Source organism: Rousettus aegyptiacus, unplaced genomic scaffold, assembly GCF_014176215.1.
Source record: "Rousettus aegyptiacus isolate mRouAeg1 unplaced genomic scaffold, mRouAeg1.p scaffold_m13_p_6, whole genome shotgun sequence".
Classification (NCBI taxonomy): domain Eukaryota; kingdom Metazoa; phylum Chordata; class Mammalia; order Chiroptera; family Pteropodidae; genus Rousettus; species Rousettus aegyptiacus.
The window spans coordinates 18351519-18376385 of record NW_023416309.1 but is presented as its reverse complement, the minus strand read 5'-3'; the positions used below and the strand labels follow the sequence as shown (position 1 = coordinate 18376385).

Here is a 24867-nt window from a genome sequence, read left to right as displayed (position 1 = left end):
TACCTTACATGGCAAAAGGAACTTTGCAGATATAATTAAGAATTAGGGGTTTGAGATGGGATGTTTTATCTTGAATAATCTCAAGGGCCCTATATAATCACATGAATCCTAAAAAGTAGAGAATGTTTCCTGTCTACAGTCTGAGGAAGAGATGTGAGAGATAGAAGCATGGTCAGGGAAATGTGACATAGCTGGCTTCGAAGGTGGAAGAAGAGGGCCATGAGCCAGGGAATGCAGGTGGCCTCTAGAAGCTAGCTGTAAAAGGCAAAATATTGATTCTTCCCTACAGACTTGAGAAGAGAATGCAGCTCTGCTGACATTATCATTTTTAAGCCAATGAGATTTATGTCAGAATTTTGACCTACAAAGCTGTAAAATAATTGTGTTTTCTAAGCCACTGTTTGCAGTAAATTTTTACAGTAACAATAGAAAACTAAGTAAACATATACATATATTTATATATAAAATGTATTTATATATAAATATGTATATATTATATATAAGACATATATTTACAGATATATAAATTTAAAAGTAAAATTTTAGGGCAAACATATATAATCATTAATATTAGTATTAAGTTTTAGTGTTAAATCATTGTCTGTTTTATCTGTTATAGACCCATCTGGTCTCATTTCCTTCTAGTTCTTACTAATGTGACAAGATACTGAACTTATTGCACATAGACTCATTCAGTGAAAAAAATGATTGAGATCTGCTGCTCTGTTAATGAAGTAAAGTTATTTAGACTCAAACTGATCATGTGAACTGGCCCTGAGAAAAACATAAACTGCATTAATTTCTCACTTCTCTGAACTTAAAAGACTTGTAAAATTTGAAGCCTTGAGATCCATAGATTCTTATGAGTATTACTCTTGCTTTAAATTTTCATGGTTGTCTTTACTGTGTCGGAATTATCATCAAGCATTTTAACTTTATCAACATAGCTCAATTACAAAAGCTCCTAACTAATCTGAAAAGCGAACCAAGCCCACCAAATGAGACATGATATTTCTTAAATTAAGAAGTTGGGGATTTAAGTACAGCAGCTGTCCTAAAATATTTGAGTAACTGAGAAAGATTTGAGTTCGGCTAGTTTCAGAAAAGTGCATTCCCTTTCATAAAAGCTGATGAAACAGTTAAAGAGAAGCATCATTTGTGATATGAACCTAGAGTAAACATAAACCTGAAAATGTGTTTTGATCATTCACTCCACACTTCTCCAAATTGGTTCCTGCTGTTCAATTCCAATGTTAATTTATTGGCTCAGTCACATACTAGTATTAGGCCCAAAATTCTGCACTTTTTATATAAAAGAACTATTACACTGCTCTTGGTGTACTTCCTCATAAATCTATAAACTCATATTTTTGATTATTAATGGGTTGTATATATCAATAAAATGTTAATATAATGTGTACATAAATGGGCTTCTGATCATGTGGACCACCATCACATAAATTTAGCTACTGCTGCTCTAATCGCTACACCAACATCAGAGAAGATCTCCAGACACCACCCATACACACCAATGTCTTTCATTCCCTAAAAAAAAAAAAAAGTGCCTTCCTCAACAAGTAATTAACATTATGCCCTAGGAGGAGAAAGGAATACATAAATATTCTTAGATTACCTGAAGAACAAGCTTTCTCACCTCCGTGCCCCTCCATTCATATGTTCCAATTCTGACCATTATTCCCTCTCCATCTGTTCTCCACAATTATATAAATATAACGAATAACTACAAATTAATTTTATGGGGTACACGGTCATTTTAACTTTAAAAAACTGAGAAGTAAGCACTAAATTCAATTTACCTATATATCCAGATAATAATTACCGAGCACCTGCTACCTGAAAGGCTCTCTCTGTGCTAAGAGCCTGGGGCACAGTCGGCACTCTCCTAGAGCTCCTGTCTAGTGGAGAAGGCAGATAAGTAAACAAAGAAATTCTATCTTAGTTGAGAGTTCTATATGGGTAAATACTATGAGGGAGAGGTATTGCAGGGGGTGTTTGCACTCCTTTACCAGAAGGGGAGAAGAGAAAACATGGGGGAAAGAGAGAGAGAGAAAGAGAGAGAGAGAGAGAGAGAGAGAGAGAGAGAGAGAGAGAGAGAGAGAGAAAGAGAGAAAGAAAGAAAGAAAGAAAGAAAGAAAGAAAGAAAGAAAGAAAGAAAGAAAGAAAGAAAGAGGCTTCCATCAAGCATAAATAGTGGTGCTGTCTAATCAATTAAATAACAGAAATATGTGGATTCCTATAATTAAGTCTACCCTTAAAAAACTAAAATTAAGGTAATTATCTGGATAAGCAAAAAAGAAAAGCTACTTACCTTTGATCTTAATTATTTAGATAGCATGAATAAAAAGGTATCTTTCCACTTAATTCTTCTAAGTCAGAATTTGCCTTGTTTTAAAACCAAAATATCTAGCAGAAGATTAGTAATATAAATTTTGTGTACTTGACAAATGGGCCTTGAAACTGAACATCAGATTGAATCCTCATTAAAAGAAAGAGCAGTAAGACATAGAAAAGTACAAACATATTTTAATGCCTTGCTTAGCATATTTGATGTCTGAAGTAGATACTCTTTAAATAAACTCTATCCTCTACATGACAAAATTACATTTCAATAATAATCGTTATTTTCTAATTTGTTCTTTAAAGTGACAATTTTCAAAAGAATAAATTTCAAAGTTATTACTTGTATTCAATGAAATATTTTATGTATAAAATTTACATTTACCTAACCAAAAGTTTCATTGTTATGATTTTTAAATTAAAAAAGAATCTAAGTGATTGCAAAAATAATGGAATTAAATAAACTCTATTTCTAGTTCTTTGTCTTTAAAATTACTGTGTCCTCATTGTTTACTTTGAATATGCTATTTCAATGTAGAAAGAATGTTTATTAAAAGATCATCATAAAAACATGCTAATTTGAATCATATATACATAGTTTTAAAACAATAACCACACAGTTGCTTAGAACTTAAAGAAACAAAAGAATTTTGTGAAAAACATTTTATTAGTGACATTTAGAGTTGCTAGTGCATGATGACACTGTAAAGCAGAACTTTTAGTTGGTTTTATTATTGTTTATAAATTTCTAGAGACAATGCACCTTCTTAATGATTCTACCCAGGGCAGAATGCGCCCATAACTTCACCCTTGGTATGAATAATTTTTAACCTAAAAAGTTAAGTCAAAGTAGAAAAAAGCCATAAAGTCACCACTATTTCTATGTGATACATTTTTATTATGTAGAGGATGAGCTTCAGGGGCCTGTAACTGCACACAGGACTCTGTGCTCAAAAAGGAGCCTTACGCTTGGCTTTTAATGCTCTGCTACCATAGTCTTGAAATTATAAACGATTTTACTTTGACTTTGTGTTTATAAGTGAAGTCTGATGGAGCAACAAAGAACATGCCCTGTACTCATACACAGGCCTTCCTCCCAGTGCTTCCCGTGAAGAGGTCCTCAGCCACCTGTTCTCCCACCCAGCGACTGCTGCCACCCTCCACTCCCAGTGAGGTCCTTGGCACAAAGCAGAGTGAGTTGGGGATATGGATCAGGGATACGAACACCTGTGAGGGCCTGCTAGCTCCCACAGTATCCCTATGCCTTAGAGAACCTAATATCAAATAGTAAATAAAAATAACCTTTATTGAGTCAACTGAAACTATAGAAAAAGCTGCTTTCTTCCTTCTATTTTTGAAGAAGAGGCCTTGAATTTTCATTTTGCATTGGGCTCCACAATTATATAGCTAACCCTTCTTTTACATGTGAGTTGAAAATATGTATATACATCTGTTTGTGTTTGTATCTAAAAGCATAAAATAACTTTATCTATATTTGGTAGAGGAAATTTATCTATAATTTTATAATTTATAGATAAAATAAATCTACATGTAACTTTACTATATTTTTATCTAAAAAGACAGAATACATATTTAATAGTTTACAGATCAAGAGAGAAGAAATTCCAAAACAATATTATCTTCTGAGTTTCTTGTAACCAATGTATTCCCTTAAAAAATCTTTAACTGAGAATGTATTATATGCTAAAAATGAGGTTATTGTAGCTTTAGAAGCAGGACACGACATTACTAATATATTCTCCTTATTAACAAAACCTGCTTTACACTAAGATTTGAATGTAAGGATAGTGATAGATATTCCAAGTAAAGGTAGCTATATATATATATACATATATATGAAAGACCATATAGCAAATGAAACAAAAAAGGACCTTGAAACAACTATTTTTGCATTTGTCTAAATTTAAACAGCATTTCTAATATTCCTGAGAGATTAGATAAAATTTCAAAAAAAAAAAAATAGACATAATGTTGCATTTGAAAAAGGCTAAGAGCTATCCAAACTACATGAGCTCTTCACACCTTGAAAAATGGTCCCTGATCCCTGAAGCACTGACTTTTCTGATACTATCTAAATTTTAAGTTTGATATTCACCAACTTCATTCTGAGCAACCTGCCCTCTTCATCTTGTTTTCATCCTTTAAATGGATGTATAACTCCAGTTCCTTTTCTCCAGTCTTGATCCGCTTCTTCAACTAATATTTAATGAAACAATCATATGCAAATAGCCTTCTGGCTGGATTCCATCCCTTGAAACTCCTATCTCACTGCTGTATCCTGTGAGCAACCTAAGGAGAACCCACTCAAAAAGCCAATATATTCAAAATCATGTACTAATTTGTAATTTATCACATTTGTACACAGAAAGGAACTCAGCACATACCCAATAGGGGAAATCATTTACTTACATTGTTCATATACTCTGAAAGCAGATCTTGGAGAGCCTGGCGAATGGCATTGCATTCTGCGATAATCCGCTCTCGATGGAAATCCCTCGTGCATGAAGAATCAGCCAAAAGAGCAGCCCCACTGATAATGGCTTCAAGACGTTTCTCTAGTGATGGTCTTATTTCCTCCTCAGTCACTGAGAGTGGATCCAAGACAATTAAATTCTAAAGAAAAAACACATTTGGATAGTTAGAACTCCGTAGTATTCTATTTTTATAAAAAATAAATATTATTTTGTTTTTACATTTAGAATTCAGATGTAATAATAAAAAGAATTGCATTTTTACTGGCTCCCCCAGTTTATGCATAATTCTATGTAGGAATTATTATTAAGGCGAGTGACAAAAATTGTACGATTATCACCATCAGTTCTAGTGTCAGACAGACCTGTATTCAAATCTTGCCTTTCCCGCTCATCAAAAGTGTGAGCTAACTCCGATATCTTATACACTCCAAGCCTCATCTTCCTGATCTGTAAAGTCGATATATTAGTGTTGCTTGTCTCATAAAACTGTTAAAAGAACAATATAAATGTTTAACGCCATACCTTGCACATTAACTATTATTTACAATAGTTGTCTTTACATAGAACTTCATCATTTACTTAATATTTCCCCATATATAATCATATCCTGACAATACTATAGATAGGTATGCAGCAAAAACATTGTTAACCACACATGTTAAATGATGGTGAGTGAAGCTGAGACTGTTTTGCCCAAAGTTACTGAGCAAATAAATAGTGAAGTTCTGACAAGTATCCAGGTCTTAGAATACCTAATTCAGTATTATTTCTATCATTCCTCACTGTAATTTATACACTCTAACTAACTTTAATGCTAACATATCAAAGAGAATATAGTTAAAATTTTATATATGTTGTGTGTGTGTATATATATATATACAATCTTACATTGGTTATTACATTACATTATGATAAATATTAACAGTAGCCAGGATACAATTTTAATGCTATAATTCTAGGGCCAAACTAGAAAGAGAAAATCATTACTGGGGGTAATTGCTCTACGATTGCTCATATGAAATTAGAATATGTGATAGGAACAGTTAAGATGTCTCTAGCATTGTGATAGTACAAAAAGTTAAATTTGAAATGTTTGCCTGTAAGAACTGCAAGGAGAAACTAGTAATTTCAAGGTTTTTAGATGTGATTTTATGTCAGGAAACAGCCTCTATTATAGGATTAAGTTCATTCCACTTCCTGCTCTATAAGGCCATTCTTCAAACTATTACAGCCTTTGGATTTTTGCATGCTTGACATTTAAGACTTTTCAGATTCTTCCAGTTTATTTGAACTCAAACCATTGCCTGTTCTGTTACCCACACATAGGCCTCTTGATTCACTCTAAAACTGTCTTCTTAGTCACAACCTAAAAAAGTGTTCGCTAACCTTGTCATCAAATCAATAAAAAGGTAAGTTATTAGAAAATAACTTGAATGTTCTATGAAATAAACATTGGATGTTTGAGCCATTCTGAAATAAAGAATCATCTCTTCTGGACATCACTGAGATGATGAAATTGTGGAGTGATTTCCACAATGACCCATGAATAAGAATACCTTTATGGAAGCCTGGGAGTATAGCTGAAAAGTTTAGCACCCCAGAAGTGCAAAAAATGAAAGAATAGAAGTATTAAAGAAGATAAGAGGAACAGATTCACTTTACCCATATCACCCTTCTCCCAAAGCAGCATGGCTCAGGGCCTAGAGATCACTTTGGCCCATGATTTCTCCCACAGAGAGCAAAGTGAGCAGACCATTTCAAACTTTTCACACTCAGAACAATGAGGGTATTGGGATAATTGAATTATTTGGGGACAGCTAAGAGCAGAATAAAGGGGTTGGTGTTCATAGCAACCAATGCACAATCTCAATAACCAGCAGCAGATCCTACTAAATGGATTGCAGACTCTAATAAGAGCCACATCCATGAACTCAGTAGAATCCCTAACTGCAGACCTCACAACTGGCAGATGTGCATCTTTAGCACTCCATGCACTACCCACTTCTGGAGCCAATACATCGTGATCCTTGCCAATGATGCATGCGAGCACTCACATATAGCACATAAATATCGGCATCCATCTAGATCAATTAGATTGGCAGAAGGTACACAACATTAAACACTTTAGGGCATTTCACTAGGGAAAATAAAGAGGAGGCTCTCAGTATCCAGCCTAGGTTGGTGGAATCAAGAATAGACACAGTCTAAGAGTAGGGGCGGAAGCGGGGAGGAGAAGGGGAGAACAAGAAAATGGAGCAGGTGCATTCATGGACAGAATCTGAGAGACCCCTAGTATCTCTAGCTGGGTTAAGTTAAGCTAGTTATTAAAGACTGGAGGAAGTGACTGTTTCTTCAAATTTAAAGATAGCAATGCTAGATTTGAAAAAATATAAAGAATCAGGGAAACACGATATCACCAAAGGAACAAAATAAACTCCACTAGCTGTTGCCAAAGAAATGGAGATTTATTTCCTTTAAAAGAATTCAAAATAATCATCTCAAAAAAGCTTGGTGAAATAAAAGAACACAGATAGACAACAAAATCAAGAAAAAAATCAGGTACAAAATGAGAAGTTTAACAAAAATATAGAAACCATAAAAAAAGAAACTAACAAAAATCCTGGAGCTGAAGAATACAATGACTAAATAGCAAATCCACCAGAGGAGTTCAATAGCAGATTAGATCATTCAGAAGAAACAATCAAGGAACTTACATACAGATCACTTAAAGTTACAAGAGGTACAACAAAAACAATTTTTAAAAGTAAAGTAGGTATTATGCTAAGTGAAATGAGTCAGACAGAGAAAGACAAATACCGTATGATCTTACTTATATGTGGAATCTAAAGAACCAAATAAATGAACAAGTAAAACAGAAACGGACTTATAGATACAGAGAACTAACTGGTGATTGCCAGATGGAGGAGGGTTGAGGGAATGGGTGAAAAGAGAGAAGAGATTAATAAGTACAAATTGGTAGTTACAAAATAATCATAGGGATGTGAAGTACAGCATAGGGAATATAGTCAGTAATAGTGTAATAACTATGTATAGTGCCAGGTAGGTACTAGACCAATCAAGGGATCACTTTGTAAATTATGTAAATGTCTAACCACAATGCTGTACACCTAAAACTAATATAAAATAATGTTAAATGTAAGCTCTAATTAAAAATGTTTAATTTTTTTAAAAAGTAAAAAATGTAAAGAAAACCTAGAGGACTTATGGGACACCATCTGAAAAACCAATATACAGTGCTGGCTTCGGCAGCACATATACTAAATTGGAATGATATGGAGAAGATTGGCATGGCCCTACACAAGGATGACATGCTAATTTATGAAGCATTCTATCTTTAAGTGTGTGTGTATGTAGATAATATGCTGTCATACATAACATAAAGATGTTTGAGTAAATGACAGATCACATATTCAATGGTAGTTCCATAAGATTATAACAGAGCTGAAAAATTCCTATTGTCTAGGGACGCTGTAGCTATTGTAACATAGCATCACAACACATTACTCACATGTCTGTGTTGATGCTGGTGTAAGCAACCTACTGTGCTTCCAATCCTATAAAATGCAACATCTTTCCTGGTAAAAACTCTCAACAAATTAGGTATAGAAGGAATGTACATCATCACAACAAAGGCCATATATGACAATCTCACATTAACATAATACTCAACAGTGAAAAGCCAAAAGCTTTTCCTCTAAGATCAGAAATGAGACAAAATGTCCACTTTTACCACTTTTATTCAAGATAATACTGAAAGTCCTAGCCAGAATAAATGGATAAGAAAATAAAGTGAAAGTCATCAAAAATGGAAAGGAAGTAAAACTGTCTCTGTTGGCAGATGACATAATCCTCTATAGAGAAAATTCTACATACAGCAAAAAAACTGTTAGAAGTAATAACAAATTCGGTAAATTTGCAGGACAAAAATCAACATACAAAAATCAATTGCATTTCTGTACACTCACAATAAACTATTTGAAAAAGAATTTAAGAAATAATCTCATTTGCAATAGCACCAAAAGAATAAGATACTTAAGAATAATTAAACCAAGTAAGTTATAAATTTATACACTGACAACTATAAAACATGTTGAAAACAATGAAGGAAAAATAATAAATAAACATATCTAAAAGGATATCCCATGTTCACGGATTGAAACAATTAATATTATTAAAATGTCCATACAACCCAAAGTGATTTACCAATTCAATGCAATCCCTATCAAAATTCTAATGGCATGTTTTAGAAATAGAAAAACAATCCTAAAATTCAAATGGAACCAAAAAAAAAAAAAAAGACCAACAGCCAAAACAATAATTTCTTCAATAAATGGTTCTGGGAAAACCGAATAATTGCATTTAAAAAATGAAATTAGATTCTTATCTTATACCATTGAAGAAAAGTCAACTCAAAATAGTTTAACAATTTAAATATAAGACCTGAAATTATGAAACTAGGGAAGCAAACAGTAAAAAACTCCTTGACATTGGTCTTGGCAATTTTTTTGAGGGAGGGGAGAAATATGACACCAAAAGCAAAGGCAACAAAAGCAAAATTAGACAAATGAGACTACATCAAGGTAAAAAGCTTCCACACAGCCAAAAAAAAAAATCAACGAAAAAAAGGTAACCTACAGAGGGAAAATATATTTGCAAACATATACCTGATAAGGGTTTGATATAAAAATTCTATAAGAAACTCATATACAAGAATAGCAAAAAAATAAAAAATAAAAAAAATAACTTAAAGATGAAAAAAAGGATTGAATAGATCTTTCTTAAAAGATGATATATGAATGGCCAACTAACCATTGTCAAGATATATGTATATAGTGTTGGTGAAGATGTGAAGAAAAGGGAATCCTTGTGCACTGTTAGTGAAATGCAAACTGGTACATTATGAAAAATAGTGTGAAGTTTCCTCAAAATATTAAAAATTGAATTACCATATGATCAAGCAAACCCACTTCTGCATATTTATCCACAGATACCTCCACTCTCACATTCACTGCAGCATTGTTCACAATAGCCGAGATATGAAAACAAACTAAATGTCTGTTGGCAGATGATTGACAAAGAAAATATATATATACATACAATGAAATATTATTCGATCTTAAAAAATATCCAGCTATTTGTGACATGTGATGGATTTGGAAAACATAATATTATATGAAATAAGCCAGAAGCAGAAAAACAAATATTGTATGTGAAATGTAAAAGTCATAGAACCAAAAAGTAGAATAGTAGTTTTCAGAAGAAAGTGGGAAGAGAAAATAGGGAGGTGATGGTCAAAGGCTACAAAGTTTTAATTACGCGAGACTCATTAAGTTCTGGAGATCTACTGTGTCGCATAGTACCTCTAGTTAACAATACTGTATTATATACTTAAATTTTGTAAGAGGGTAAATTTTTAAAATAATTTATTTTTCAATTGCAGTTGACATACAATATTATATTAGTTTCAGATGTATAATATAGTGATTAGTTATTTATATAACTTACAAAGTGATCATTTTGATAAATCTAGTACTCATCTGACATCACAATTTTTACATTATTGACTATACTCCTTATACTACACTTTACATCCCCATGACTATTTTGTAACTACCAATTTGTGCTTATTAATCCCTTTCCCTTTTTCACCCATCTCCCCAAACTCCTTCCCATCTGACAACCATCAAAATGTTCTCTGTGTCTATGAATTTGTTTCTGTTTTGTTCGTTCTTTAGTTTCTATATGTTAAGAAGTCATATGGCATTTGTCTGTCATTGTCTGACTTACTCCATTCAGCATAATAGCCTCAAGTTCCACTCATGTTGCTGCAGATGGCAAAATTTCATTGTATTTTATGGTTGAGTAATATTCCATTGTATATATGTACCACTCTTCTTTATCTATTCATCCATCGATAGTCACCCAGATAGCCTATGTATCTTCACTATTGTAAGTAATGTTGCAATAAACATATGAATTCACATGTCCCTTCAAAGTAATGTTTGGCTTTCTTTGGGTAAATGCCCAGAAATGGAATTACTGGGTCTTTCTTTATCTTTTGTTATAACCTTTGTTTTAAAGTCGTTTTGTTTGGTATAAGTATTGCTACTCCAACTCTTTGTCTGTTTGTCTGTTTCTTTTTTCATGAAATATCTTTTTCAATCCCTTCACTTTCGGTCTGCGTAGTTCTTCTAATCTAAAGTCTCTTGTAGGAAGCATGTGTAAGGGTCTTGTTTTCCTATCCTTTCAGCCACACTCTGTCTTTTGATTGGAGCATTTAATTTATATTTAAAGTAATTGTTGATAGATATGTAGTTATTGACATTTTATTACTCATATTTTTTATCTTTCTTTCTTCTTCTTAAAGAAGTCCCTCTAATATTTCTTATAATACTGGCTTGGTGGTGATGAATTCTTTTCGCTTTCTCTTGTCTGAGAAGCTCTTTATCTGTCTTTCAATTCTAAATTATAGTGTTTTGCTGGGTAGAGTAATCTTGGTTGTAGGTCCTTCCTTTTCATGCCTTTGAATATTTCTTGCCAGTCCCTCTGGCCTGCAAAGTTTCTGTTGAGAAATAGTACCTGGCAATCTTATGGGAGCTTCTTTAGAAGTAACTAACGGCTTTTCTCTTGCTGCTTTTAAGATTCTTTATCTTTAACCATTGGCATTTTAATTATTTTGTGTCTTGGTGTGGGCTTCTATGGGTTCATCTTGTTTTGGACTCTGCACTTCCTGGGCTTGTATGTCTATTTCCTTCACCATGTTAAGGAAGCTTTCTGTCATTAGTTCCTCAAATAGGTTTCTTGCTCTCTCTTTTTTCTGGTACCTCTATGATGTGAATGTTGGTACACTTGATGTTGCCCCCAGAGCCCTTTAAACTATACTCTATTCTTGCTGCTGTTCTGATTAGGTGTTTTCTGCTACCTTTCCTTCCAAATCACTGATTTAATGCTCTGCTTCTTCTAGTCTACTATTGATTTCCTCTTGTATTCTTCATTTTAGTTAGTGTTCTTTATTTTTGAATGATTCTTTTTTAAGTCTTCTATCACCATTTTTACGTTTTCTATCTCTTTGTTAAAGTTCTCAGCTCACTGAGCATTCTTTTAACCAATATTTTGAACTCTGCACTATTTCCATTTTATTTAGTTCTTTTGCTGGAACTTTGTTCTGTTGTTTAATTTGGGACATGTTTCTTTTTAAATATAAATTTTGGCTGTCTCCCTGGGTTTGCTTATATGTATTAGGTAGAGATGTTGTGTCTCTCAGCCTCAGTAGGTGTCCTGTGGGTCCAGTGGCACAGTCTCCATGGTCGCCTGAGCTGGGTATTCCAGGTGTGTCCCTTGTATGGGTTGTGTGTGCCCAACTGTTATAGTTGAGCCTTAGTTACTGTTTGCACATCAATGGGAGGGATTTATCCTCAGGCTGATCAGTTGTAATGACTGGCCATGACTACACTGGAGAAGCTGTTGTACAGGGGCTAACCCTACAGAGTAGAATTTCCTTTAGCAGGGCTCTGGTGCCTATCTTGTCTGCCCTTTAGGTGTATCATTTGTGGAGGTGATTACATAGTTCTCAGGTGATGGTCTGAAGTTGGCCACTGTGTATGCTGGTTTGGGGGCCTCTCACGAGGGGTTCTGTTGCAGGCCAATGTCAGGCACTGCCTGTGTTCTACCCTGGGCCACTTGGTATGAGCCACTTGTGCTGGGATTGGAGGTACTGAGAGAAGCTAAGCTGCAAACCAATGTTGGCCATCGCTAATGTGGAACTTGAGAATGCTTGGTAAAAGTTGTGGAAAATGCCGAGGCCAGATGCTGCTGGTTTGGGGTTATGAACCTTTCAGAAATTTTAGGGAAGTCTGCAGCATGAGCCCAGATAGGCTATTTGTATGGGAAATTCACTGGCAGCAGCTTGGGCCTGCAAGTTGGGTGGATCAGGGTCTCACTGTCTTTTATTTACTGTATTTTAGGAGGCAGTATAGCTTAAAGATTAAGAAACCGGGTATAACTCCAGAAAGTAGTTAGCCTGGGTTTGAATCCTGGCTCAAGCTTTGAACAGATTTATCTATGTTATTATCATCCTCTATATTCTCATCTCTTTCAACATATAACTTTCTTGGTTAATGAATTTAATTCCACATTTTTCTTTATACTGCTCCTCAGAATTGAAGTCTTTTAGTAACTTGGATAAGATCACTCAGCTTAAGTAACAGAAGCAAGATTCTGTCCAATATGTCTATTTTCAGTTCCATGTTATAGCTATTATGCAGTGCTGCTTTCATTATCTTCTTTAACCATCATCAACCACTTGGGAGGTATTATAATCATTAATTTATAAAAGTAAAAACTGAAAGTGAGAAAAATTATGTAACTTGACTGATAATACTTAAGAGAGAAGATTTAGGATACTAATCCAATTTTATATAACCTCCAATCTATACACTTTCTACTACTCTGGGGAAGCTAAGATGAGACCATCTGGTAATCCTCTCCAGTCACTTCTATCTCAATATGCTTTCTATTCATTTTTTCTTCCCATCTGTCTTCAGAGATAATCTCTCCCTTTCCCTCCCCCCCCTCCTACTTTCTCCTCACTTCTTTCTTTTCAAGAATAACCTTTTTTGTGTATTCTCATCTTAACCCCCAAGTCCTCTTCAATTATTCCTTCCTTAAATTTTGAGTCTCTCTTCAGGGCCTACAATGCACCAGGTACTGTGCTAGTAATAGATAATGAAATAGAGAAGATTCCTGGCCACCTCACAGGGCTCTCAGCCTAGAAGAACTGACAAATATTAACCAAATAATCACATAAATATGTAACTGCAATGTGAATGCATGCTATAAATTTTAAAAATTGAAAGTTAAATACAGGTTGACCAGGCATAACTCTGGGCAATTAGGTGAAGAATCAGGATAGTTAAAGCTAAAGCAGGTATAAACTCTAGAAAATTCATACAATTCTTGAAGAGAGCTTTAAATTTCCACAAAACATAGAATTGAAAGTTTGGAGGTAATCTTATCCAGTCTTATCAGATCGACCTGAATTGGTATCAGGGTTAAAATTATGTGAAACTGAGAGCAGGAGGCGGAACTGTGAAACTGAAAACAAACCAAAGGGAAAAGATAGACTTTACCCTTAAAATAATATAGTTAAAGTACTCAATTTGAATTTAAATAGGACACAGAAAACTGCCTGAAAGGCAGGGAAGAGTTCTGTGCAATCAGAAGGAAAATATATATTGCAGTTTTCTGTAGAAGTAGAAAAATTAGACACTGCAAAAGAATGATTAAATTGTAAAATCATTGGTACACTTATAGGTATTTTGAAATATAAAAGATGTACATGACCCAAAGACTGAGAGTGTGATAACCAAATCATGGTGCAAGAAATGACTTAAAATACATTAAATCTTTTAATGGAGTAGTTGTAGTTTAAATCAGCAATTCTGATCATTATTCCTTTTTGTTGCAGCCTAAAGCCTATCTTTCAGGAAAGAACATATAATGTAAGGGTTATTTTAGTTAATATGAGTTACAGTCAAAGAAAACACTATGACCTTGAGAAACACAGAAATAAATGCTAACTTTAGAAGATTGAGATCATGGCTCTATATGTATTTGAAAGTGAACAATGTGAGGTGAATCCATATAAAATAAATTGGAAAGATTTTCATAATATGTTGTAGAATTTTTAAAAAGTTGCAGAATTATATACACAGTCATATCATCCACATATATTAAAAAAACAAAAACACAACAATACTTTAGATCTTTCTCTGAGTTTATATAAGACCCCAGGAAAAGGTCTAAAGGAAACATAAAAAATGTCATAGTAATTGTTATCTCTGAAAAGAATCCAGATTAGGGTGGCGGTCAAAGTTTTAATTTTTTGATTATAGCCTAATTGTGTATTACTTATGAAACTATGAACTAATCAAAAATTAAAATTCTTAAATCTTTAAAAATAAAATGATAATTATGAATCAAATATTTATTATTCCTTTAGATTCTAGATATTAATCAACTAATCATTTTGAATCATAATAGGAAAAAATCCTTTATTATTTACCAGAATAAAACATGTTTTCATTTGAGTTTGAAGGATTTTAATTTTGCTATGTTGAGTTTCATTATTACATATATGTTTGGTTAATAATGTCTTTTTAAAAATAAAGACATATGCCTCAAAGAGCCAGGGCTCTCTTTTTTAATGGAGCTCTGGAATCAGAAAGCCTGAGTGTGAATCTTGGCCCTCTACTCACACAAAGCAAGTGGTTTAAACTGTGCAAGCCTTTATTTTATTCTTTGTAGAGTGGGGAAAATAAAAAGTACACCTATCACATAGAATTTTATTTAATGTAGCTTAATAACATATTTTAATATCTTGTGGGGTAGGCCCCACCTCAGAGTTTCCTTGCTAATATTACTTTTACCTTTATGTGTACTACCATCTATTCCTAAAGAACAGAACGATGGAGTACTGTGAAGGAAGCTACACTTTCCAAGACAGAATGTTCTATATACCACACAGATGTGTATCAGATAAGCGTTCATCACACAAGTATTTATTAATCATCCAATATACTTCAGATTCGGAGCAAGGCTTTAGCCATGACTGACCAGGACATGTAGGAAGTTATAAAACATCTTAAACAAACTAAAGCATAAAATCGATATGGTTGGAAAAGGTTTTCTGTATTTTAATAAATCTTATGTAATAAATCTTATTCATCATTCATATACTCTACATTCTATGATGAGATTGATCCAATTTATATTCAAAACACTAAAAATCTCACACCTATTCTCCAAAATGAAATTGCCTATCAAAAGAGATGTAGCTATGATTATAATCAAGTACAAACATTCTTTACAAAAACACATGCTATGCCTCAAGTTGGGAGCAGCAGAAATAATAACCGCATAGCATAAATGAGTTTCTCAAGCAACTACATTATCAATCTTAGAGTGAGTGATAAAAATGGAACAAAATGTCTCCTTTTGACTACTGACAGAAAACGTTACTGAGAGAACTCACAGGCTCTCCTTTTTCTAGAATATTCTTTATTTTAATGCATTTCCACTTAAATAATCTAAAGAATGGAAGCTTTAGGCATAAAAAATACAAAAGGAGGCAAAATGTGAGCAACGAACTCCAAATTAGCAAGATGATCAACACATATTGTTCTACTTTGGTAAAGTAGTATAATTTACACACACGAAGTTAATTACATATAGCTATATTGTCAAAATGTACATAACTCACATTCTGTTGTGTATTAAGATAACAGAAAAATAGAAAATATTTTAGAAACACATTCCTTATGCTTATGAAATAAATGAGGTATACACAGATTCCCTTAATTTTTTTTCTCTAAATAATGAATACAGACCATTTAAATAACCCAATGAGTACTGTGATAGTGGTCTTACCAGAACAACGATAAAAATTTCAGGCACCTAATTTATTTCACCTACGTAGTAACCTCTCCTACTAGGCATATTTCTGTCAGAGTTCATTACCATATCACAAATTGTTTGATTCTATTTTTATCTAGTTATATCAAAAATAAACTTTAAAGAATTCTTCTATTTTCAAAACCTCTGTTTAAAAGAACTAACTGAACGTAAACATTTCTAAGAAGCTGTTGACTTTATTGTGATATTAAATATAATATTAAATAAACCTTAGTATATATTCTTACCAGAATGTTGCTGAGGCAATATATTTTAATAAAGCAGCAAGTTGTCTTTATTATTATCTATTTGAAAATGCATGTTTACATGTTTATTTTACCTCTGCTCATGGTCTATTCCTAAACCATCTTTAAAAAATTCTAAAAATATATAAGCAATGATTAGTAATTTATTCTGTCTACAATGAACTTAGAGAAAGAAGATGATTTTAAATACAATATTATTACCAAAAACATAACATGCTCAAATATTTTTTAGTGTTAATTCTTAATTCTCTCGGTAATATCATGTGTGTCCTACCTTCTATGTCCAGGAGTTTTACTGATTGCAAGCCTCATTAAATACAAATCTGCAGAATTTAAACAAATGTTTGAATAGTTCCTGCCATTTCCATGCCAGTGTTTATGCCTGTGGAGTTCTCCCAGAAAACCACTCACTGACAAAGGACAGAAGAGGTACAAATGGGACAATTGGAAAAAATAAGTAATCCCATTTGGGCTCTATTTCTATGTGATTCTACATTCACTTCTGACTATAATTATGTCCTTTGGGAGAAAGAGCATGTTAAGTAAAAGCCCTAGATTCATAGGTAGATTGTACTTATGAATAAAGCATTAAAAAAAAGAGTATCTAATGCAGTCATGCCTAATAACTGTAAAACTCTCAAAGTCGTATCTGTCCTAGAATCCCCTGAAAAATAAGCGAGAACATGACTGGTAGGTAGTGACATTTCCTTAATAACAGCATCCTCTAGATCCTCTTGATGTGGTCCCTAGCTTCTTCCTTATGTTCTCTAGAGCATTGTTTTTCGAAGATTGCAGAGATGACATTCTGAATATTTTGAAGTTACAACCAACAAAGATATTCTTGGCATAAAAAGTTAAGAATTTGCTCTTTTCCTGGTGTTGAGTACATAGTTAAATATAAATTAATTTAAATGTTTCCAAGTAATTTTCTAAATAGGCCTAACAACAAAATTTTGCTCTAGTAATTGTGTGTAAAAATCTATATTTAAAATGCATTCACCTCTAAGTGCCACAAAATAATCATTTTAGATTCTTTGTAAAAACCATAGTCTAAGAAATTGAGATGAAACTGTACTGACTCAATGTGCACTCTAGAATACTATCCAAAAGAACTCTCTGTGATGATGAAAATTTTATGTATCTACACTGGCCAATACAATAGCCACTAGCAACATGTAACTATTAACTTACAATGTGGTTAAGACAATTGAAAAAATTGAATTTTTAATTTTTCTTAATTGTAATTTATTTAATCTTACATTCAAATAGCTACCTGTGACAATTGGCTACTGCATTGGACATCACAGCTCTAGAAATTGCCTTTCAATTTTTTTCCATTACATGAGATTATTTTGTTATGATAGCCTCTTTTCACTAGAAAAAAATAGCAATGACCCCTATATTGCAGAAGGAAGAAATCAGTTCTTTTGTACTCTGTTGCTTAGAAAAACTTCCCCACAACATTAAACCATCATGGGTGCCTATACCTATCCCAAAAGCGTTTGATTGATAGAAATTAAAAACACTATTTCCCTAAACTGGTGAGTATTTTTTGGAGAAAGTACTGGGTGGGGGAGCAGGGAGGTGGATAGAGTTTTGTACCATTATCAGTCAAGGCCTTACTTTATCAGGTCCTTTCCTTGCTGAATAAGCTAAAGTAAAAGGGAAAGAGGCCACTCCAGAAAATATGTATCACTGTGTGGAACGGCAAGAAGCGTCTTGGATGGCTAGGATACAGATACTGGGTATCAATGAGAGAAGAGGAAACAGATACTCAAAGAAAAAAGAATTGTGAAAGGGAAGATGGGAAAGATCATCAAAGATAACATTCACCTAATCCACAGTTTAATTCATTATGCTCTATTTCTCTCTCTCTCTCTCTCTCTCTCTCTCTCTCTCTCTCTCTCTCCAAAAAAGATATTGCTAGTGCTGTTAATTGGGTGTAGATGTGTAATTAGGAAAGTCAGTTTATGGCTTACTGTCTTTTCCAAATTAAAAATACCTGCAGAAAAAATCAACTGATTACACATTCACCACTGTTCAGATATATTTGCTTTTCTAGTTACATGATATACTCGAAAGTTGGTCAGAAAAATGTTAAACTAAAATCATCTCTCCTGCTGTTCTTTAATCTTTTGGAAATTTTACCAAATGACCTTACATTTTCTCTTGGTGCTTAGTCAATCTCATTTAGATTTTTTATTCTATTTAGAGACAAGAACATGAAAATACAAGGAGGAGCAGGAGAGAAGGAAAAAGGAGGGGAGGGAGATGCAAAGAAGGTAAAAGGAGAGGGAAAAGTTTGGGAGGGAGGTTGAGGAGGAGACTGAGAGGAAAGGTGAAGGAGAAGGAGAAAGAAAAGCAAAGGAAGTGAGAAGGAAGAAAGTGAAGGAGAAGCAGCAGTTGGCTAAAAGCCCTTGTGTCATGCACATTGGCAATAATGAAACCAATGTGATATTGTGTTTAATGATTCAGCAAAACTTTTTAATTGTTAAGGGCATAATTACAAAGGTACTTGACAATTTAGCCAAAATAAAATCCAGCTTTCATCATTATATACTTGTTTTTATATTTTTATAATCTGAAGGTATCTAACGCATCTCTTTCTGAAAGCTACAATATTATCATTGCTTTGGTAAATAGGATGCAGAACATTAAAAATAAAATTAATGTTAAAAGAATGAATGCATTTACATAACCAGATAATTTTTCAGTTAGATATTGATCTTATGCAGTGTGATATGCTATTAAAGAGCATAAACTATATACTTTTTAAATTTATCAATACATAATGCTTTGGAGATAAATTCCATCACTGGACTCCATTTCAGACTTTCTTAATCAGGATGCCATAAAACATTAGTTTATCAATAAATAATGCTTTTTAAATTTATCAATACATAATGCTTTGAAGAAAAATTCCATCACTGGACTCCATTTCAGACTTTCCTAATCAGGATGCCATAAAACATTAATTTATCATTATGACTGCCAAGCAAAATTGTGGTAAGGACTCTGTCCCTTTTCCCTGCAGACAAAGAAAAAAGTAATCGAATATGAAGTTCAAAATCAGTGCTTGGAAAAAGTGTCACATCTAGAGAGAGACTAGCAAGGGTGAATATCAAGAGAGCTAATTGGAGAGAAATATCAGATGCCAATGAAAACTAATCTAGGTGAGAACAAAAAGATTGTTTCTCTGTAATCTGGATGAAATTTAAAGTGATTTCAATTTAACTTAATTGTGGTCATGGCTGCTATTTCTATACTTGAAGATATGGTGGAGGAAGAGTATGTGGAAATTTCAAAATATCCTTAGAAATTACATGAATTTAAAAGGAAATGGTAACTCCTCTATTGATGAAAAGAGTGGAGCATCAAACATCCCAATTTAAGGGGACTTTTAAAGTGAGGCAAGACAACTTGGTACTCCCTCAAGAAAGTACAAATTTCCTTCTGAAGCAGGGTCCTTGGTTGATACAGGGCCTATATCAGCACTCAGTGTGATTCTGTACCATAGGTGGTTCTGAGCAGGCTCTTTGGTAAATTGTTATCTGTTTGCTAGAGGTAACGTGATCCTCATCTCCAAATCATTTGTGATGAGGACCAGTAAATGGGGTTCTGAAGCCTGTCAAAACTCTCATGCCTTCCCCAGAATAAGCCACTCCTAATATTTCATGATCCCAAAGATGCCCACAGGTCAAGTACCAGATAGATAATAATGCTCAGTCTATTGTCCTTTCTTCATTAATCTAAGCCCAAAAGAGGGTCACATATACACTTTTCATTCACTTTTTCAATGACAACTGTAATATAAACACCATATACATTATAGCCAATTACAAATATGTTAAGCTCTCTATTTAAATTAGGAATATACAGACTTAGAAATTCTTTAATATTAGAAAATGTCAAATAAAATAGTCTATTTTCACTGCCTTCATTCAGTATAATGTATCTCAGCAAGATGTGCCTCATCTATTTTCATCAAGAGGTCTATTGCCCTCAACTGATGCTCTCTCTCAGTCTCTGGGTCACTTATCCAATGGCTTTATCTATTTATTACATTGCTTCATCCATCATCAGAATTCCAACAGTGCCTCTCACCTTCATTCCTCTCCGTAAGGCTCAGTAGTCACATGATTAAGATAGTAATGTGAAAAGAAAAATATGATCAGGCTCATTCTAAGCATTGAAGAAGCAACCATGCCTATTAGAGACAATATGGTTTCCATATGAAACAAGATTACCTCCCACTAAGCAATTACTCTTCTTCAAAACTCATGGTTATTGACAGGCAGCTTAACAATTATAACCTCCAGCAGCTACATGACAGATCCATGCATCTGTGCTGTGTATATTTGCTCAGGCTGCTTTTCCATCTGCAGTACATGACATATGCCATTTGACTGGCTTATAGTAGGCTTGGAGAAGAGTCAAAGAGAGTGTTGGCAGGTACCTCATGTCTATTCACTGCTTTTCATTTTTTCTCTTTGCTCTGGGCCTTCTGGTCTTACTATTTTGGATCCTGCCTGCTCTATTATTCATTTAACTTCAAGTGGTCCTTTGTGACTAACAAAGTGGAGATTTTGTGAACATATAACTTGCACTTAGTCCAAACTGCTTAGATGTCAGTAATCAACCTAAATTAGCAGGTTTCACTTTAATTGTACTTCTATCTTGGATTTCACATGTTAAAACTGAGCTGGGATTAGGTGATGGGAACTAAGTGGAGTGCAAGACAATCTGAAAGTGGCCAAAGTATTTAGGCAGGACCAGTGACATAATGTAAGGCTACAGTGCAAAATAGAAATGCGAGGCCCCTTGTTCAAAATGAATTCAGAATTTTGTGACAACTATTTCAGATAATGAAACCAAACATGAGACCCTTCTAATGATGAGGCTCTATATAAAGGTTGTATACACATGAAAACAGCCCCAGATTTGTAGAAGAAAGCATGTAGAAGAAAAGATTTTGCCATTTCTTTTAACCATTGAATGTATACTTAATATAAAAACTATTACCTTGGCAATACTTACTTTACAACCAATAGTATCTTCAATGAAAGTTTCTGTTTAGAGTTAAAAAAAACACCTTTGTTCCTTTATAACTATTCTTAGAAAATAAGCTTTGAAATTTTACTTATAGCATAAAGTTTAATGAGGTTTCAACATATAATTACCTGCAACCTCTCTTACCTTTCCATGTCTACTGTAAATACTAAAATGTGAAAATAAAGCTTGTAAATGATAGATCTGCAGCTGGATTTAGGCAACTCTAAATCTTAAACTTGGCAGTGAACATCTGCCACTATCAAAAGCTATAGGTACCAAACTCTAAGAACAGCATGGCCTCTGACGATGTTCTCTATAACAGAGCAATAATCAAAATCATAAGAAACAAAGCTCTACTATCGAGCTTATACTCGCACAACTAACCAAATTGTATCAAACTGTGTCTTAAAAACAACTTTAAAATCTTCCATCTTCTATATCTGATTAGAGGAAAAACAAATTTCTTTAAATTGAAGCTGGAATCCACCTGATCAAACAATAAAATTATGTGTTACAAATTTTTTTAAATGTAGAAATAGATGAATAACTTACATAGACTACTTCACTTTTCTTGATTTCAGTTTATTTTCAGCACATTTCTTAAATAAGCAGCAATCCATTTTGAACACAATGCTTCAACAAATTGATCATACTAGATAGTTTGTTGCATGTGGCAGAAACAAAGTGACATAATTGATGCTAAATATAACCCTCCAAAGGCTTTGTGACAATCCAATTACTAGTCATATCTACAGCTGTAGGAATAGGGAATTACTTAAAGCTAGTGGCTAAAGAAACTTCTGGACTTAGAATGTTAAGTACTATTCTCTAAGGAATAGTTATGAAAATACTAAATTACAAATTTCACTTCACGTACCATGCATGTTTGTGTTCAAATGATTACTTCTCATAAAACTCCAAAAATATATTTAAGTACTCAGAAGCTTATAATTTCTTTTTGGAGATCTCCCTTGTTTCATATTATATCTTTCTTCTCCCAACTCAGTTCATCCTATTGATAATATGATGCCACCACTCTTTTAAGAATAGGTCCATTTGATGTCTAAGCTATGCTAGGCCATTTCCCCTTTCTCGCCCTTTATAATCACTACAACTGTGAGGTCTTCCCTCTTTATCTCTTTCTCGTCCCTCCCCATTTCAACTGCCCTAGTTTTAGTCTTAGTTTATTACCTCTTACTGTGAATATTACAAAAATATCTTGATTCTTCTTGCCTCTATTCATCTAACCTTGAAAAATAATCTGCACATCATGACTAATTAATCTTCCCACAACATCTATTTGACGTTTTCCCTTCCCTAACCGAATATTTTTTACTTAATAAAGTCAAAATTTCTTAGCTTGATATTCAGCATGGTTCCTTCAATTCTGATTTTCAAGGCAGATTGTCCTGCTAAAGACACTACAACACAATGTTTATCAGCATATATCTACTGGGAATTCCAATTTCATTAATTCAGAAAAGGAACAATATTAGGCCTCTCTTTAAAAGAGGAAAATATGAATTTAGAAATATGATTTCCTGAAGAATAAGCCTTTATTAAAAAGAAATTTTAGGGCAAATCTCTTAGACCTAATTTTTTCCCAGATAAGTACTATGAAATGTTTTAATTACAGATAATGAGAAAGTTAAATTTATAAGCTCTTGAACTGAACAAAGTACATTGATTTATTGATTAATCAAACTGATTACATAGTTCCAAGTACAATTAATTTCAATTCCATTCTGCTGTTTATCATTAAGGGAATGTCCCTGTTTGGAGTTTTACTGCCAGTCCATGTAAACTGGTAAATCTATTGCTGGTAAATCATCTTATTAAAGAGTATCCATATACTCACCCAAATTGCAAATCTTTATGTTTGTTTAGGCAGTGAAGTTTATAAAACCCCTTTTCGATAACTGAAAAGTCATTAAATATCCTATCACAATTCTCCCTATACTTCAAGACCCAGTTCAGTTTCTTTTCCATAAAACCTTCCCTGACTGCTTCTTGCTAGATTATAAGAGCCTTGAAAACAGATCCTGGGATGTTTCTGAGTCAACATTCATAGAACAGGTACTATGCTAGGAATTCATCCTTCGGTTGTATATACAGAGACCACCTCTAGAATAATACACAAAGAATAAATTTAAAATGTTTGTTCCTGGGGGAAAAAAGTAAAGATAAATACAAATCTAAAATATAAAAATAATAATTTCTCTAGGGCAAAAAGAGACTGCCCCCATCCTTTTCTTTCATCATTTACTTTAGAAAACTTGTCATTGTAACTTTTTTCTTTGTCCCTTTGAAATCCATGTAAATATTTTTTAAAGCCAGCTTTTCAACTCGGAAATGTCTTTCTCAAAGGCCTTCAAGCAATCTCTTTGAAATATATAATCATCAAAGAAGATATTGTCCCTATCTCTCAGTTTCCATGGGAGGGTCAGGAGTCTAACTTTAGTGGGCACCTGGATCCAAGTTACAAACCTACGCCTGTCATAAAGATATAAGAAGTTTAATTTTCCTATGAATAAAAGTGATTAGTTAACAGACTGTCATTCCAATTACCAAGTTAATTTAGAATGAACTTTATGGAAATGGTACTCTAAAGTTCTCTCATTTGAGGACTAGTTAATATTGTTTAATTTGAGGACATGTATGTAATGGGTTTTAAGTGCTTAGCTATATAAAATGATGAGATTTCTTTCCATATCCGTAATCTCTTTAGTGGATTGCCTGTGATTAATATCACATTCTGGTTTAATGCCTATTCAATAATAAAACTTATTTTTCGCTTAGAGATTTTCTGGGTTGGCAGGAGATGCTGCTTTTAATGTTATTTCCCCAAAATTTACTAGAGATCATTGGATTATTTAAATTTGTAAATGCGCACATATATTAACAAGAAAAATTAAGAAACGGGAGATAGATAAGGGTAAAGGAGATCAAATACATGGTGACAGGAGACTTGACTTTGGGTGGTGGACACTCAAAGCAATATACATATGATATATTATTGAATTATACACTTCAAATCTATATAATCTTATTAACCAATGTTATCCCAATAAATTTAATAAAAAAAATTTTTTAAAAGAAAGAAAAGAGGAGACAGGGAGGAAAAATGAGGAAGGTGAAAGGGAAGAAAGGAAAAAGAGAGGTAGGGAAAAAGAAAAGAAAGAACAAGCTAATGCTAAAACTCAAGAAAAAGAGCAATTTCATTT

The 24867-nt window shown here is 33.4% G+C and overlaps 1 protein-coding gene and 1 non-coding gene across 4 annotated transcripts in view; one reads left to right on the top strand and one right to left on the bottom strand.

Moving 5' to 3' along the window:
- Positions 1–24867, bottom strand: part of CTNNA3 (catenin alpha 3) — a 1366626-nt gene that overhangs the window by 1009772 nt on the left and 331987 nt on the right. For all 3 annotated transcript variants that reach the window (XM_036222548.1, XM_036222546.1, XM_036222547.1), the window contains exon 7: positions 4789–4992. In XM_036222548.1, the coding sequence (XP_036078441.1) occupies positions 4789–4992 (204 nt within the window). The remainder of the gene's footprint in view (positions 1–4788; positions 4993–24867) is intronic.
- Positions 8108–8212, top strand: LOC118604408. Its single transcript, XR_004951721.1, has one exon. It is a non-coding gene; the product is annotated as a U6 spliceosomal RNA (small nuclear RNA).